We start from the raw sequence: 14,525 nt of genomic DNA on the forward strand, positions 1-14,525 counted from the left end.
ATTCTGTCTGTGAAGATTTAAATATGTTGGGGATCATGCTCAACTTTGCCAAAGGTTTGCGTTCACTTAAATGCACTTTACCTAACCACCAAGTACTAACAATTAAGTTCCCCTCCCTGGACTGACTTCAAAAGTGTGCCCCCAGTCTCCCTAATCTGAGGAAGTTACACAAATAAGCCAATAACTTTTTCTTTTTTTTGTTACATAGGCAAAGCGGATTGGGTTACAGCTCCTTCATGGCCCTCACAGGTGTGTCTGTGTCCCCTCTGATTATGGTTCTTGAAGAACTGTGGCTCCCTCTACCGGGTATTGTCTTCTCCTTGGTGGCCTTTGCTGCAGGGCTGTCAGCTTGTTTACTTTCAGAGACACACAATAGCCGTTTACCAGAAACCATTGAAGATGTGGAACAGACAAGGTACAGTCTTTTGTAATAGAATTTTGAGTTTTTAACTGTCATAACATGAATGTATGAAAATTATATATTTTTTTATTCCACAGGGCGGTCAGTCCGGACATCTGAAGAGACTTCTTCTGTTAATTCATTTTTTATTAGATATTGGAAGATTATCGATTTTAAATAAAGAAACTGTAACATGTTTTATGTTACTTATGTAAGTATGTCTTACATAAGAAAAATTCTGTATGCATTTTTAAAACATGCTATTAAAAAAACTACCCCTGATTCCTATCTGCTTTTGTGTTGTAATAGATCAAATACATTTTACTGTACTTCTTAGAGATTTTTATAAATTGATGACTCATGCTTTAATTATTAACACATACATTCTTTGTTTTGCACTTGACAAAAGTTATTTAGTGGTTAAGTGAGGTCAAATATTTACAATTTTCAACTGAAATCCAGCAATCCCTGGGTTAGAGAGAGCCAAAGGTAGTCTTGTCTTAGTCTTTTTCAGTCTGAAGCCATGAGCGTATGAGGATTCGTTTTCTCTTTGTTTTAAAGCATTTTGCACACAGGTAGAGGCCACAATGAAGTTCGAGAACATTCTGGCTGACATTGATGGATTTGGAAGATTTCAGATAATGATAATTGTGATCAGCTTCATCGGCCGTTTCACATTGCCCTGCCACTTCATGCTTAACAACTTTGTAGCGGCTGTTCCCTCTCACCACTGTGACATCAGCTCTCTAGATGACGGAGGATTTTTTAGTAGTTTATCTCAGGCAGAGAGGCTTATTGTAAGTATTCCAGTCCAGGAGGATGGGACTCCTGCATCCTGTCAGATGTTTGCAGAGCCGCAGTATCATCTGCTGCTGAACTCCTCCAACATAATTGAAGTACCAACAGTGCCGTGTCAGAATGGATGGGTGTACGATAACACCACCTTCAAGTCAACTTTGACCTCTCAGGTGAACTTCATTTCTTGTTAGTTATAGAAGATCAAACCAAATCTGATGTATGTTTTAACACCATGAACCTTTTGAGAAGCTCAAGTCCTCAAACACCAGAATGAACCGGTTTCTTTCTATATTTGTATTCCAGTGGGACCTGGTTTGTGATAAAAGAGGGAAGAACAAAGCAACTGCTACAATCTTTTTTGTTGGAGTGATGTTTGGAGCTGTGACCTTTGGAAGTCTGAGTGACAGGTATCTGGCTGGGCTGCTTAGTATTCAGCTTTAAACTAATTACCAGGTGTTAAAACAAAATTCTTCTTCAATTAAATATTGGAGACTTTTTGCCTTTCCGTAGGTTTGGCCGAAGGATCATGCTGTTGGTGTCCTATGTGTCTGGAATGCTCTTTGCTATTGCAAGTGCTTTTTCTACGTCCTACTTGATGTTTGCAGTGCTGAGGTTCTTCACTGGGTTTTGCATCACCGGCATCGTCATTGTCTCAGCAGTCCTGAGTAATAACATGTTTTCACTTCTGTTGTTACATTCTTTCTCATGTTGAGCTCACCTCAGAAGTTTAGGCCACCAAATGCAGGAGTAAAAACCTGATTTCATGTTTGCAGGTGTGGAGTGGGTGGACATCAAGCACAGGAAACTGGTTGGGGTGATAGATAGCTTATCCTGGACATTTGGGAACACAGTATTTGCAGCTATTGCTTACTTTGTGAATGATTGGCGGTGGCTAATTCTGAGTGTAACCTCACCTCTAATCTTGGCCATCATCACCTGGAGGTAAGACTCAGAAACTCAGCTTTTGTTTAATATAAAGTCCCTACAGAAAGCCCGGGAGGTATAGTGTTTGGGTTGCTTAACATTTGCATTGTTTAAAGATAAACATTGGGGGTTGAAAAAGTGAAGTCAAATTTAATTGGATATTTCGTTTTTTGTGTCTTTTGCGTCTCTTTTGTCGGTACACGGTACATTTGTGCTGTGCCTGTACCCAACTGGGGCTAGATAAGATACTTGATTAGATACATTTCTTTCATCATCTTAGTTTTTGCATGTAAACATGCAATACAATTCATTGCCATGTAAAACAAAAGGATTCATATAAATCATCTTTGTCTTAGGTGGATGCCAGAGTCTGCAAGGTGGCTCATTGCCAACGGAAAGCTGAAGGAAGCTCAGATGTATTTGAAAAAATGTGCCAAGATGAACCGAACAGAGGATTCAATTCAGACACTGAACACAGAGGTTATGATATTCCATGTGATGGTTAAATTAAGAAAAATAACAAGATCTTAGATTGCAGTCTTGGCCCTGTCATTTTTCAATGTCATTTTTGACTTTGCAGAGGTAATAATGCTGCTTTGCATTCTTTCAGACACTAGCAACCATTGTTGTGACTGAGAAAAGAGATCGGACCTATTCCTACCTCGATCTGATACGAACACCAAACATAAGGAAACTGGCTCTACGTACTGGTGTAGTTTGGTCTGTATTCCCAATGCCATTGTGCTCAACGATCTTAGTTCTTAAAATACATTATGTCTTTGTGTTAGAAAAGTCAGTTATACCTTATGAAAGACACAAGGTAAATAATTCAACACAAACTATCAATTTGATTGAATGAGTCTCACTTTTCTTTCCTTAGGTTTTGCGTGGCAACTGCATTTTATGGTATCAGCTTCAACCTCACAGGCTTCGGGCTCAACATCTACCTCACTCAGTTTGCCTATTCTAGCATTGAGCTCCCAGCCAAAGTTGCTATTTACTACTTGCTGGATAAGATCGGCAGGCGACGCACTGAAGTGGGAGCTCTGCTGATGACTGCTGCCTGTCTTGGAATTAACATTGTAATACCTAAAGGTACGGCATTCATTGAAGACCACTGACCTGCATACATCTAAGGCAGGGGTGTCCAAACTTTTTTCACCGAGGGCCACATATAGAACAAATATATGAAGGGCTGGGCCACTCACTAGAGGTATATTGCCTCATAAGTTCAGTTATAAGTTAGCAAAATCAATCAAATGTAGGTAAATGATGCTTGTGAGTGTTGGCAGCTCATCCCTTAAAACAAACAGCGAAACCTCAGATTGATTATAATAGCAGAAATAGAAGGGTGTATTTCAGCATGTTATGGGCTTTTTTTCTTATCAACTAAGTGATATGTGTAGAACATGTTTACCAACTATAAATTACTATTAACACAGTGAAATAACTGGGTAATATATTTTAGCATTTATATTTAAGAGTACAACTTAGACAAGTTTCATTTGCGTGGGCCATATTTCACTTATACTATTTTAATTTGTCTGAGGGCCGATTCCCAAATGGTCCGCGGGCCCGCATTTAGGCCTTCCGGGCCGCCGGTAGTTTGGACACCGCCTCGATCTAAAGATTCGGCTTATTCTGCCTTTTCAAGCTGTGCGTATATTATAAGAGATTAAACTCATTCCTACATCATTATTCCTGAATATGTAAAGGACGTTTTTTGAATTACCAACAGCTACAACAATAAAAAGCCATCCGGGCTGCTGATGTTCTGCTTTCAGATATGTCTGTTGTCAGGACAGTGGTGTCGGTCCTGGGAAAAGGGTTTTCTGCTGCATCCTTTGGAACGATTGTGCTCTACAGTTCTGAGCTTTATCCCACTGTAATAAGGTAAATATGGCTTTTGTTTTCTGATCAGTCCTTCCACATTTTTGATTTGTAACATACAGTACATACAGAGTTATATCAACACGTGAACATTGAATAAATCAACTTTTTCTGCCTTAATTAAATCAGCATTTAGGGCCCTAACGTTGGTCTCCTATCTGTTTTTTCAGGCAGAACGGTATGGGTTACAACTCCTTCATGGCTCGGCTGGGTGTAGCTGTGTCACCTTTGATTCTCTTACTGGATGAGGTGTGGAAGGAGCTGCCTCAGGTCGTCCTTTTCTCTGTGGCAGTACTTGGGGGGATAGTGGCAAGAGCGCTGCCCGAGACACGAAACCGGTGCCTGCCAGAGACGATCGAGGACATTGAAAGCAGTGGTATTGAAAAGTCACTGGAGAAAAGCGTAGAAATAAAGTGATATATATTAGTATAATTATCTTCAGATACATTTTGGTTGGTTGTGAGTAAACTTGGGGAGGTGTGAGGAAAACCATCTGGAGATTAAGCTCTGTGTTAGGAGCAAAACTAAAATAAGGTCTATTGACAGTTGATAATAAAATAATTAAGTCAATATAATATCTTGTTGTAGATTCTTAAATCCCAAAGTTTTTAATCACAGGATCCTTTTGGGGCCCCAGACCTCAGGATGGGTATCAATGTTTAAAGGTGATTTAAATATTTGATTTATTTACAGTTGTGATTAAAAATGTAGCCATAATGAATTCCTGAACACTCAAACCACAAAAAGTTGTCACCATTTTACCTGTATATCATAAGTTCCATGTAAGGTAATGCACAAAACAATAGTTGAACTTTAATAAAGTAACCACTGAAAAAACAGTATTAATCATACTGAAATAAATGAAATGTGTTGGTTTATCTGAGCAAGCCTAAACTCCTGTTTATATATTTATAATCAAGCAAATTATGAGTTTACCTACTTAATCAGTATCTTATCACAAGAAGATAGGAACCACACTACTTTTGCAAGGCTTTACTAATGAATATGTACGCAGAGATTAAGTCAAAGCTTCTTTATTAAAGAAACAAAGCAAGCACAATTGTTTTTATGACTCGGCAATCCTCTTAAGGAAAGTCAACCACATCTAAATGACATGTTTCTGATATTCCTTTTGAAAATCTTAATAGCCAGGTCTAATATTTTCTGCTGATATTTCATCTGACATTACACTTAGTTACAGAATTAACATTGATGGGGAAAAAAAACAAAACCAACATCGATGGAAAAAACAAACAAAAAACAAAATAAAACAAAATATAAAAATCAAAATGCCAAATGTCAACATGAAGATACAATGATACAAGAAAATCTAAAACTAAAGGATGCAGTTGTTTTCCAGGACACTTATTGGCTGTCGCTCAGTACTGGGAATACTCCTTGCTATCTAGTTTGGCAATGATTCGCTCCAGCTGTCTTTTAGCTTCACATTGGGGGAAGTTACCCATTTCATAGTACTGAGGGGCAATCTTCACCAACCTGTAAGAGAAGAAAGAAGGAAATCTGTCAGGAGATCATGTGCGAACCATATTCTATTAAAAGAAATTGTCTTATGAATATGTATTACTAGAAAAATGACTGCACATACCACTCTGGTTTGATGTCTGAGCAAGTGCGAATGTAGTTTTTGGTGGTCAGGACAAATTCATTATAGAGCACCCACTCGGGCTTGTGGTCCAGGACTGTGGAGGGATGGAGTTGGACCACTTGGTTGTCTTTGACAGTGAGGTAATGACCTGTGCGCTCCAAATGAGCCACCTGGTGGATACAAAAAACAGATTCAATCCAATGTATAGAAGAATTCCACAAACATCTATGGTACACTCTTCAGTTATATCCTGTAACACATTGTGAAATATCTCATTTGATCAGCATCCTATCACAGAGCTACTTAAACATGTCCTGATTGGTGTTCACCTGCATGAAGAAGCCGGTGCAGAGCGCCCTGCGGATGTTGGTGTAATAATCTCTGCTGGTGAACTCTGTGCTCCGGCGCGGCAGGTTGAAGCGGTCCATGATCCTGGACAGCTGCTGGCGCACGTTGTCAGCTGACATCAGTGAGCGGTAGTTGACAAAGTTATCATAGCACCACTGGTTGGCCTCGTGGTCTGAAAAAAAAGAATGACAAGTATTCAGACATTTGATTAAGTAATCATAATATATATAATCATATTTATATTTGTATTATTAACAATTCATTAAATTGTTGTGTGTAATGTAAAAGGAGTCGCTTAAAATGACATATGCTACTGAGAACTATCATCCACATTTACAGTCAATGGTGCAAGATACACAACATAATAAAACTTCTCAACAGTTCTTTCAGTGGAGAGCAGGGGTGTCAAACTCAATTTAATCGCGGGCCACATCAGCATTATGGCTGCACTCAAAGGGCCGGTTGTAACTGTATATATAAATTAGACCCTCCAGGAAAAAACGCGATTCTGCGATCGCAGAATTTACCGCATAATCAGCAAAATGCCGCAGATTTTTAAAAGGCCGCATATTTATCAAAAAGGCCGCATAATCCCCGCATTCTGTTCCACACAAATTGAGAAAAAAAAAGTTGACTCGTCTTACGTGACGTTCATCAGGCTCGCGCATCACAGAATGGTAAACAACACCTGTATGGAGTGAACGTGTTGGAGCTCACACGATAGAGAAAACATCCAAGATTGAAAAAATCTAATCCAATCTAATTTACCGACGAACAGTTTCTACTAAAGCCGGGCAAAAAGTTGGGGGAAACTATTCCTGCCACCCCGCTGCAACTGTGTGTTTGGGAGCATAAGAGAAAATCGACGGGGTGACCCACTTTGATTAATTCGAAACATTCGAAATGCTTTTTTTCTTTGGGGGGGGGCCTGCTGCGACAAAGACAAGTCCAAACAACTCACGTTCAGCGAGGCATCACACTCAAAACCCTTTCGAGGGCTACAAGAAACGAAATGAGTGAGCCTACAAGATTGAAGCTGGTCAGATAACGAACGAGTTCAAATTGAAAACAGAATGACGGCGGAGAAGTGTGTGTGTGTGTGTGTGTGTGTGTGTGTGTGTGTGTGTCGTGTGTGTGTGTGTGTGTGTGTGTGTGTGTGTGTGGTGTGTGTGTGTGTGTGTGTTGTGTGTGTGTGTGTGGTGTGTGTGTGTGTGTGTGTGGTGTGTGTGTGTGTGTGTGTGTGTGTGTGTTGTGTGTGTGTGTGTGTGTGTGTGTGTGAGATTAAAAAAAGCCCAATTGCTTTTTACACATAAAATAAACATTGAATGTGTTTAAATTGAATAGTAAAGGGGTTAACGTTAGTGGCAGGTTGTGTGTGAGAGAGAATAAATAAGACAGCCAATATTTTAAAAAATTTTATTCTTTTTCCCCGCATATTTAGCATATTTCGCAACTTTCCGATATTTCGCAATTCCCGCAATTTCACAGCATAAAAATCAGCACATAAAAACCCTGGCATGTTTAATCGCATAATAAAAGGATTTGTGCCCGCCGTTTTTCTGGAGGGTCTTAATAAATATATATAGAATAAATGTATTTATTGATTCAGTGTTTCCCCTACCATTGTCTTGGAGGGGCGCTGCGCGCCCGCCCAACAAAAATATATATATATAATTTCTTTCTTCTTATTATAATTTTTTTTTTTTTATATATACCAAATTACAACTATCTATATCTACTGTCACCTTTCATATTTAAAAAAAAAACAGAGTCAAATTCTGAGAAAAGGGCACATTCTAAGAAAAAACGCATATTTAGAAGAGAAAAAGCCAAATTCTGAGGAAAGAAAAGTCTAATTTGAGATGCATTGTGGGACATGTGGACATGTGGGACATTGTGCCCATGTTTATGGGCAACGTGCTTCTGTAAATCATCATGTACCGTATAATAAACATATAATCTTTGCAAGCTTTTGTGGGGCCACAGAAAAACCAAGTCACGGGCCGGATTAGGCCCCCAGGCCTTGAGTTTGACACCCCTGGTGTAGAGGGTCTTACAAACCTGCAACCTGCCCAGCAATAAAAAGTGGACAAAGTAAGAGACAAGATGTAACGAAAAGTGGAGCATCTATGAATCCAGGAAACATTTAACTCGTGACTTGGCTGGACCAAATTAAAGTGTTACAGTAGTGCAACATGACAGAAAGACACATTTGGCAGAACTCTCCAAAGTTAACTGCTTATCTTTACTTCGAGTGGGTGTTTCACTTTTCACCGAATGCTGCTTTTGCAACGTTTGGTTTTGTGACATCACCACGGGCTACTGGTACCTAAACCAGTTTGATGTTGACATTTAAAGCCTCAACAGTATATAGGAGAATGACTGGAGACATCTCAAGATAGCTTTCAAGATCAACTTCTCAAATAAAACGTTTTTGCATATTCATAGAGCCAATGTCATCATTTTTGACAAGGTCAGTTCTTTCAGACACAAATCCTTATTTCAATCTGAAAATACACGTCTCAGAAGGGAGTGACGCTCACTTTGTTTGAAGGCGTGGTAGACGTTGAGCAGCGTCAAGTGATCTCCGTCGATGTGAGCAAACCTCATCTTGGACTCGTCTGCCGCCTTCTTAGCCTCCGTGGGCCGGACAAAACACTGTGGGACTAAACAAGGTTGGTATAGGCCCCAACAAAGCCGCCCATAGGGATGAGTCAAATATTCACAGAAACATGGAGCAAAGCCTATGATGCTAGGGCACTCGACACTGCGTTGGGACAGGGCAGGACCACAAGCTCTATCAAAGGGGGCTGCAGTCTTTTCTCATGGTCATTCCAACTGTAAGGGCTATTAGCTCGTAGAGAGGGGATCATTTAACCACATCTGTAAAACAAGAGTTTTCACACAACTACAAAGTGTTAGGTACACCAGCAATGCTTTTACTTTTCACGATTCAGAAATGTTACTTTTTCGATTCTAGACATAATGCTAGGTCTTTAAGAGAGCACATAATAAAAATACTTCCAGGCTAAATTATATCTATATATAACGACAGAAATTACAATTCACAATGCATTACTTCAATGAAAAAAAACTCGGATAAATGCGATTCATATGAATAAAATATGATGTGGTGCCTGCCCTATCCACCTCTTAGTGCTGAAACTATTAGAAGTCAACAAAGTTTTGGAGTTAACCTGTAGCGACTTCACTTTGTGAAATCAAATGCCTGCTGCATGGTTATGAAAGAAAATGGTATTGTTGCAGATAATATTATTAATAATTATTAGATAAAATAATGATTATTTGAAGTACAATATATTATTATACAGTATTTTCTTATCACTAATTAAAATATTTGTGTAAACTTTGTTCTAGGCCTTTTTCTTGCCGTTTCTTACATATGGATACAACCATCTGTATGCGTCACATTAAAAGGTGACGACTGAAGTGCTTCAGCTACCTCATCAAGATTGACATGGGTATTAAAAATGTTTTAAACTGCCTTGATTCACAATCTTGATTATAGGCAGGACACTTTTCCCCAAAACTACCCACGAGTAGTACTACGTTTAACCGCAAGAGACTCGGCCTACAGAAGGCAAGGAAGACTTCAGCCCAGACCTGGGCATTACCTGACAGCATGGCAGTAATGGAAAGGATCTCGTTAGAGCAGTTAAACTCGCAGCTGGCAATGACCATCTTAGCCAGCTGGGGGTCCAAAGGGAACTCGGCCATCATGGAGCCCAGCTCCGTCAGGTCGCCGTCATCATTGAGAGCTGCCAGGTAATTCAGCAGCTCGAGGGCCCTCATCAGCGTCTCTGGAGCTGCAGGAAGGGAAGAGGCCGGCCGAAAGCTCAGAGAGTGATGCCAGAGTAGAGATTCAATAAATGTTTGAATCATTATATCTGAAATGCAGACCAACTCACCTGGGGGGTCCATGAAGTCAAAGTGCACAAGGTCATCGATTCCCAGCTTTTTCAGCTGCAGCACAACAGATCCCAAGTTGGATCGAAGAATCTCAGGGTATGTGTTATCCTGGAGTGGGGGTGTGAACGTTTTAATAAACAAAATATAATCTTGAATATGTTAACAATGTGTATTCATTCTAAGAACAGGCTTAACTAACTCATGTTTTGTTTTTATAGACTTCTAAATCTCAAGTGAATAAACGAGTGAAACGGTTGTGACTTGCCTGCATCTCAGTTTTGTAGGCCTTCTCCGTGTAGAGGCGGAAACATTTCCCTGGACGGGTTCTGCCGGCTCGACCCGCCCTCTGCTGGGCCGAAGCTTTACTGATGGCCGTGACAAGCAAAGACTCTACTCTGATACGGGGATTGTAAACCTGGAAACACAGTTGAAAGCATGTTTAAAGAAAACAGATGACTCGAGACATCGATGTGGTACTATGTTAAAAACAGTATCATGCAATATAAAGCCAGTGAGTTGAAATAACCTTTGCCTACCTTTTGCTTTGCAAATCCAGGATCAATGACAAACACCACACCGTCTATTGTCAGAGAGGTCTCAGCAATGTTTGTAGAAACCACAACCTGAAGATGAAATTAAAAAGGGAGCGTCAGATATCTATTATCAAAATATGACCTAATAGGGAATATGACAAAGTAAATGCAAATTGCACATCATTTAAAGCCAGCCAAGGAGATACATCGTTTTAACTGGTGTGATACTCCTTATGTATGCTAGCTCCTCTTAAACTGCTCTGTTTGCTGCCGTCTGGCAGGCGGTACCGCAGCATCAGGACAAAAACCACCACCCAGAGACAGCTTCATCCAACAGGCCATATGACTATTTAACACCAGAGCTTGCACTATTTTTATTTTTGTGTTGTTTTTTATATAAATGTTTTTATGTCTTGTAAATTGCACTGTTGAGGAACCTGCGATCTAAGCCTTTCATACATTACACATTTACACCGTAGTTGTGTATATGTTATGACAATAAACCATTGAATCTTGAATCTTAAAAGAGACAAATTGAACATATATATTAGTTGAAATGCACCTTTCTTCCTATTGCACCATTGGGCTTTCTTAGAGGAGCCGCCTCAAAGATCCGTTGCTGCTGCTGCGGTGGTAATGTGGAATACAGTGGAATGATTTTGATGTCTCCAACTTCAGGTCCAAGGTCATCTACCTCACGCTTGATCCGTTTGCACGCCTCATCGATTTCCTGAAAGAAAATGTTAATTGAACTTTGTGACTTGAGGAAACGGAACAATGCAACTATGATGCCAATTTAACTGTAACAGTAAAACTAGTGCCACATGTCTTACCTCTTGACCAGTGAGAAAGAGCAGGGCGTCTCCCTCTTCTTCCTCACACATATGAATCTGGATGACAGTGCGGATCGCTGCCTCGAGGTAGTCTCGCTCTGGTTCTGGAGTGTAGAAAATCTCTACAGGATGTGTACGCCCGGGAATAGTGAGGAGAGGACAGTTGTCGAAATACACCTGAAACTTCCCGGCATCAAGCGTGGCACTCATGACGATCACCTGAGTTTGAGGACAAGAGTTTGTTTTAGTTTTTTAGACTACATTTGGTTTATCTTTCTTTTGATATTTCTATTTTATTATATAAGAAGTCAGCTGCTCGTAAGGAGGAAAGGGAGTGTTCCAGCAGTGATGTGAATCTTTATGAAGAACGGATGAATGGATAGTATTTTATTTTGTTAGCCTGCCCATTATCTAAAGTGCCTGGTAAAGAAAAACTTAACGGTCATAATGGATTGTCGTCATTAAAAAATGAAATAATAAGTACCTTCAGATCTCCTCGTTGACGCACCACCTCCTTGAGTACTCCCATCAGGATATCTGTGGCCAGGGTTCGCTCGTGGGCCTCGTCCAGAATGATCACACCGTAACGCTCCAGCAGCGGGTCATTCATGGCCTCTCGCAGTAACATACCATCTGTCATGTACCTAAAGAAATAACAAACATGCTTGTTAGATTGAGACGGTTGGAACTCAAACACTTTGTGCCTATAAAAATAAGCTATTGGGCATTACACGCTCTATTCGCTTACTTGAGAATAGTCTTAGCAGAGCTGCAGTCCTCAAATCGAATAGAGTAGCCGACTTCCTGTCCAAGCATGATGTCCATTTCATCTGCCACTCTTTGAGCCACACTCATAGCTGCCACTCTCCTGGGCTGAGTACAGGCTACAGCCCTCTTAGGTCCAGGCTGGCCCTTCACCATGTCCACACACCACTGTGGGATCTGGAGATTGAAGCAAAAGTTACAATTAATTGAGATACAAATAATTTAGAGGGGAATTCACTTTTATGCAGCAAAGTGCCATCATACTGGATTTGCTGGTACTTACAAAAGCTTTCAACAAGGATTGCAAAGCTTGTAATGTCTGACATTTAGAAGTCTGGCCAGTATATTGAATTTCTGACCTGTGTTGTCTTTCCAGAGCCAGTTTCTCCAACAAGGACAAAGCTCTGATGACGTGTGATGATATCGCTGAAGTTTTCTTTGTACTCCCACACTGGAAGTTGTAACCGCTTCTTTAGGATCTCGTAGAAGCGTGGAGTGTGCGGCAGGTTGGTGAATGGGTTGATCTGCTGTTGCATAGCCATCTGCTTGATGGGTGCCAAGCAGGGCATGGGCACTGTGATGTTAGACGGGCCAGTAGAAGGCTTTGAGTCTCTGTCCCGGTCTCTATCCCGGTCCCTATCTCGGTCCCTGTCCCTGGAGCGGTCCTCACGGTCTCTGTCACGATCCCTGTCTCTCCTGTAAACATCAGAGCAGGGCATCATACATATTTCCAATGTAAATTATATCATTGTAAAGCTACTTTGTCACCGTCTGCCTATTCTGATGTAAAAATTGCTAAGGTTTAAGTATTTGTTTATACCTGTTAACATCATGTGGGTTGAGTAATAGAGCATTTCTTACTAGCGTTGGTTGTATAATGGTTTAAATACTGTTTTGTTTTTATCTAGCCAACTCTCTTTCAAAGGTGAAATAGACACACATGCAACTCAACTGCATCAATTAACAATAAAGACTCTTCATACCTGGATGTGTATTTTAGTAATTGTTATTGCTATTTATTTTGTTATCTTTCATATTTTATGCATACCTGCCAAATTATTTTTGCTCTCTTTGGCTCTTCACTTTAGCTGATGCAAACCTAATTACGCCTCTGTGGGCGGGTTATTCTGATTCTATGCTTGTCACTACAAAATGCATAAACACCACAACAGAATTAACCCCTCTCTATCATAGTTCAGACCATGGTTCAGACTAACATTAAAACTGAACATTTCAATCTTCATATTGGTGTAAAGTGACCTAACAAAACAAATGAGTGAGGTCTTAATAAAGTGGTTGTTTCTTGTTGTGGTAACAAAGTTTCGGATAGCAGAGCAATAATGCTAGCGTAGACTAAGGTTTGTTGGGAGCTCTTTACGTGATGATTCATAGTAACAAGTTATAATTCCTCAAACACAGGCATGTGTAGCTGAAAGCCACCTGACGTTAGATCTGATTGAGACAGCGTTGGCTGTCGTTGTTAGAACGTTATCCAAATACACACGTGCCTGTATGGTGAACGGTTGTTAGCTTTAGCCGTCCTCCGCAGCTAACACTGACATGACGTTATAGCAAAAACACAATATATGTTTAACTCTATATAAGGAGGACATTCGGGTAAGGGTAGGCAGGGACTAAAACCAAAGCTATACAAATGGTTAGGTTATGGTTGTATTGTCCCGGTTTTGATTACCCATCCATGGTGGCTATTAGCCAAATGATCTAGCTTCAGCTAACAGTTATCTTGTAGCTAACCGCTTAAAGCGACATGTTTCCTCTGAAGCTTCACTCACCCTTCAGACCTCTTCTTGGTGGAAGAGTAGTCATCCCCCAAATCAAGGCGATGTCTTTTTGACATATTTAGGTAGATATGTAGTTTATATTTGATCAATTAGCGCGGATACAATTCCACCGGGCAATATGGAGCTAACTCCAGATTCTTGTGATTATTATTTCTTTTTTTCACTTTTTTTTTTTGCAGTGGCTGTACATATTTGATTACTGCCGCCTGCTGGTCTGGAGTATACAGTGACCTTAGCAATTTTCGTCAAATTGTTTGTGATCATAGGTGTGATTTGCTTCTGAACAACTTTTTGAAATAGCCAATCTTGTCCCCACCACTTTTTAAAAGTGTAAATTATAAATGTGCTGAAAAATTGCGTGCACAAAGAAATGTAACAAACAAGAACACTGGTTTATTGTCAAGGTGTGCAATTTGGACATGTTAATACACTTTTTATAGAATATTAAGCCCAATTTCCCAAATTGTTATTTTGTCTCAGGAGGCTTTACAGTTATACAGAACATGAAAACGCCAGAAATTCCCGGTGCTGTATGTTTTTAAAATATGTATTGAAGAGAGAGTCCCTGTGTTTCTCCTTAAGCTTCCAAATAAAAGTGGAACTGGTCAGAGGAAGTGAAATAAAATATGATAGCATCTCAAAGATATTGTTAAAGACACGTGCGCTTTTTGAAACTTTCAGAGCTATTGAAAGTAC

The 14,525-nt window shown here is 40.0% G+C and overlaps 2 protein-coding genes across 2 annotated transcripts; one reads left to right on the top strand and one right to left on the bottom strand.

Moving 5' to 3' along the window:
• Positions 1-896: 896 nt before the first annotated feature.
• On the top strand, positions 897-5,230 carry LOC104948618 (solute carrier family 22 member 7-like). Its single transcript, XM_010774822.1, has 9 exons — positions 897-1,368; positions 1,502-1,605; positions 1,709-1,863; positions 1,972-2,140; positions 2,479-2,602; positions 2,733-2,842; positions 3,003-3,217; positions 3,907-4,015; positions 4,183-5,230. The coding sequence occupies exons 1-9, from the start codon at positions 988-990 to the stop codon at positions 4,427-4,429; spliced, it is 1,614 nt and encodes a 537-aa protein (XP_010773124.1). The 5' UTR covers positions 897-987; the 3' UTR covers positions 4,430-5,230.
• LOC104948617 (putative pre-mRNA-splicing factor ATP-dependent RNA helicase DHX15) lies at positions 5,031-13,993 on the bottom strand. Its single transcript, XM_010774821.1, has 14 exons — positions 13,821-13,993; positions 12,387-12,723; positions 12,011-12,204; positions 11,747-11,906; positions 11,263-11,481; positions 10,992-11,159; positions 10,433-10,519; positions 10,162-10,311; positions 9,896-10,004; positions 9,602-9,793; positions 8,510-8,632; positions 5,948-6,138; positions 5,619-5,788; positions 5,031-5,509 (listed from the first exon to the last, which is right to left on the bottom strand). The coding sequence occupies exons 1-14, from the start codon at positions 13,883-13,885 to the stop codon at positions 5,392-5,394; spliced, it is 2,283 nt and encodes a 760-aa protein (XP_010773123.1). The 5' UTR covers positions 13,886-13,993; the 3' UTR covers positions 5,031-5,391.
• Between the last annotated feature and the right edge of the window lie 532 nt (positions 13,994-14,525).

The sequence above is a fragment of the Notothenia coriiceps genome, unplaced genomic scaffold (genome assembly GCF_000735185.1).
Source record: "Notothenia coriiceps isolate Sejong01 unplaced genomic scaffold, NC01 NC01_scaffold00014679, whole genome shotgun sequence".
In the NCBI taxonomy this organism is placed as follows: domain Eukaryota; kingdom Metazoa; phylum Chordata; class Actinopteri; order Perciformes; family Nototheniidae; genus Notothenia; species Notothenia coriiceps.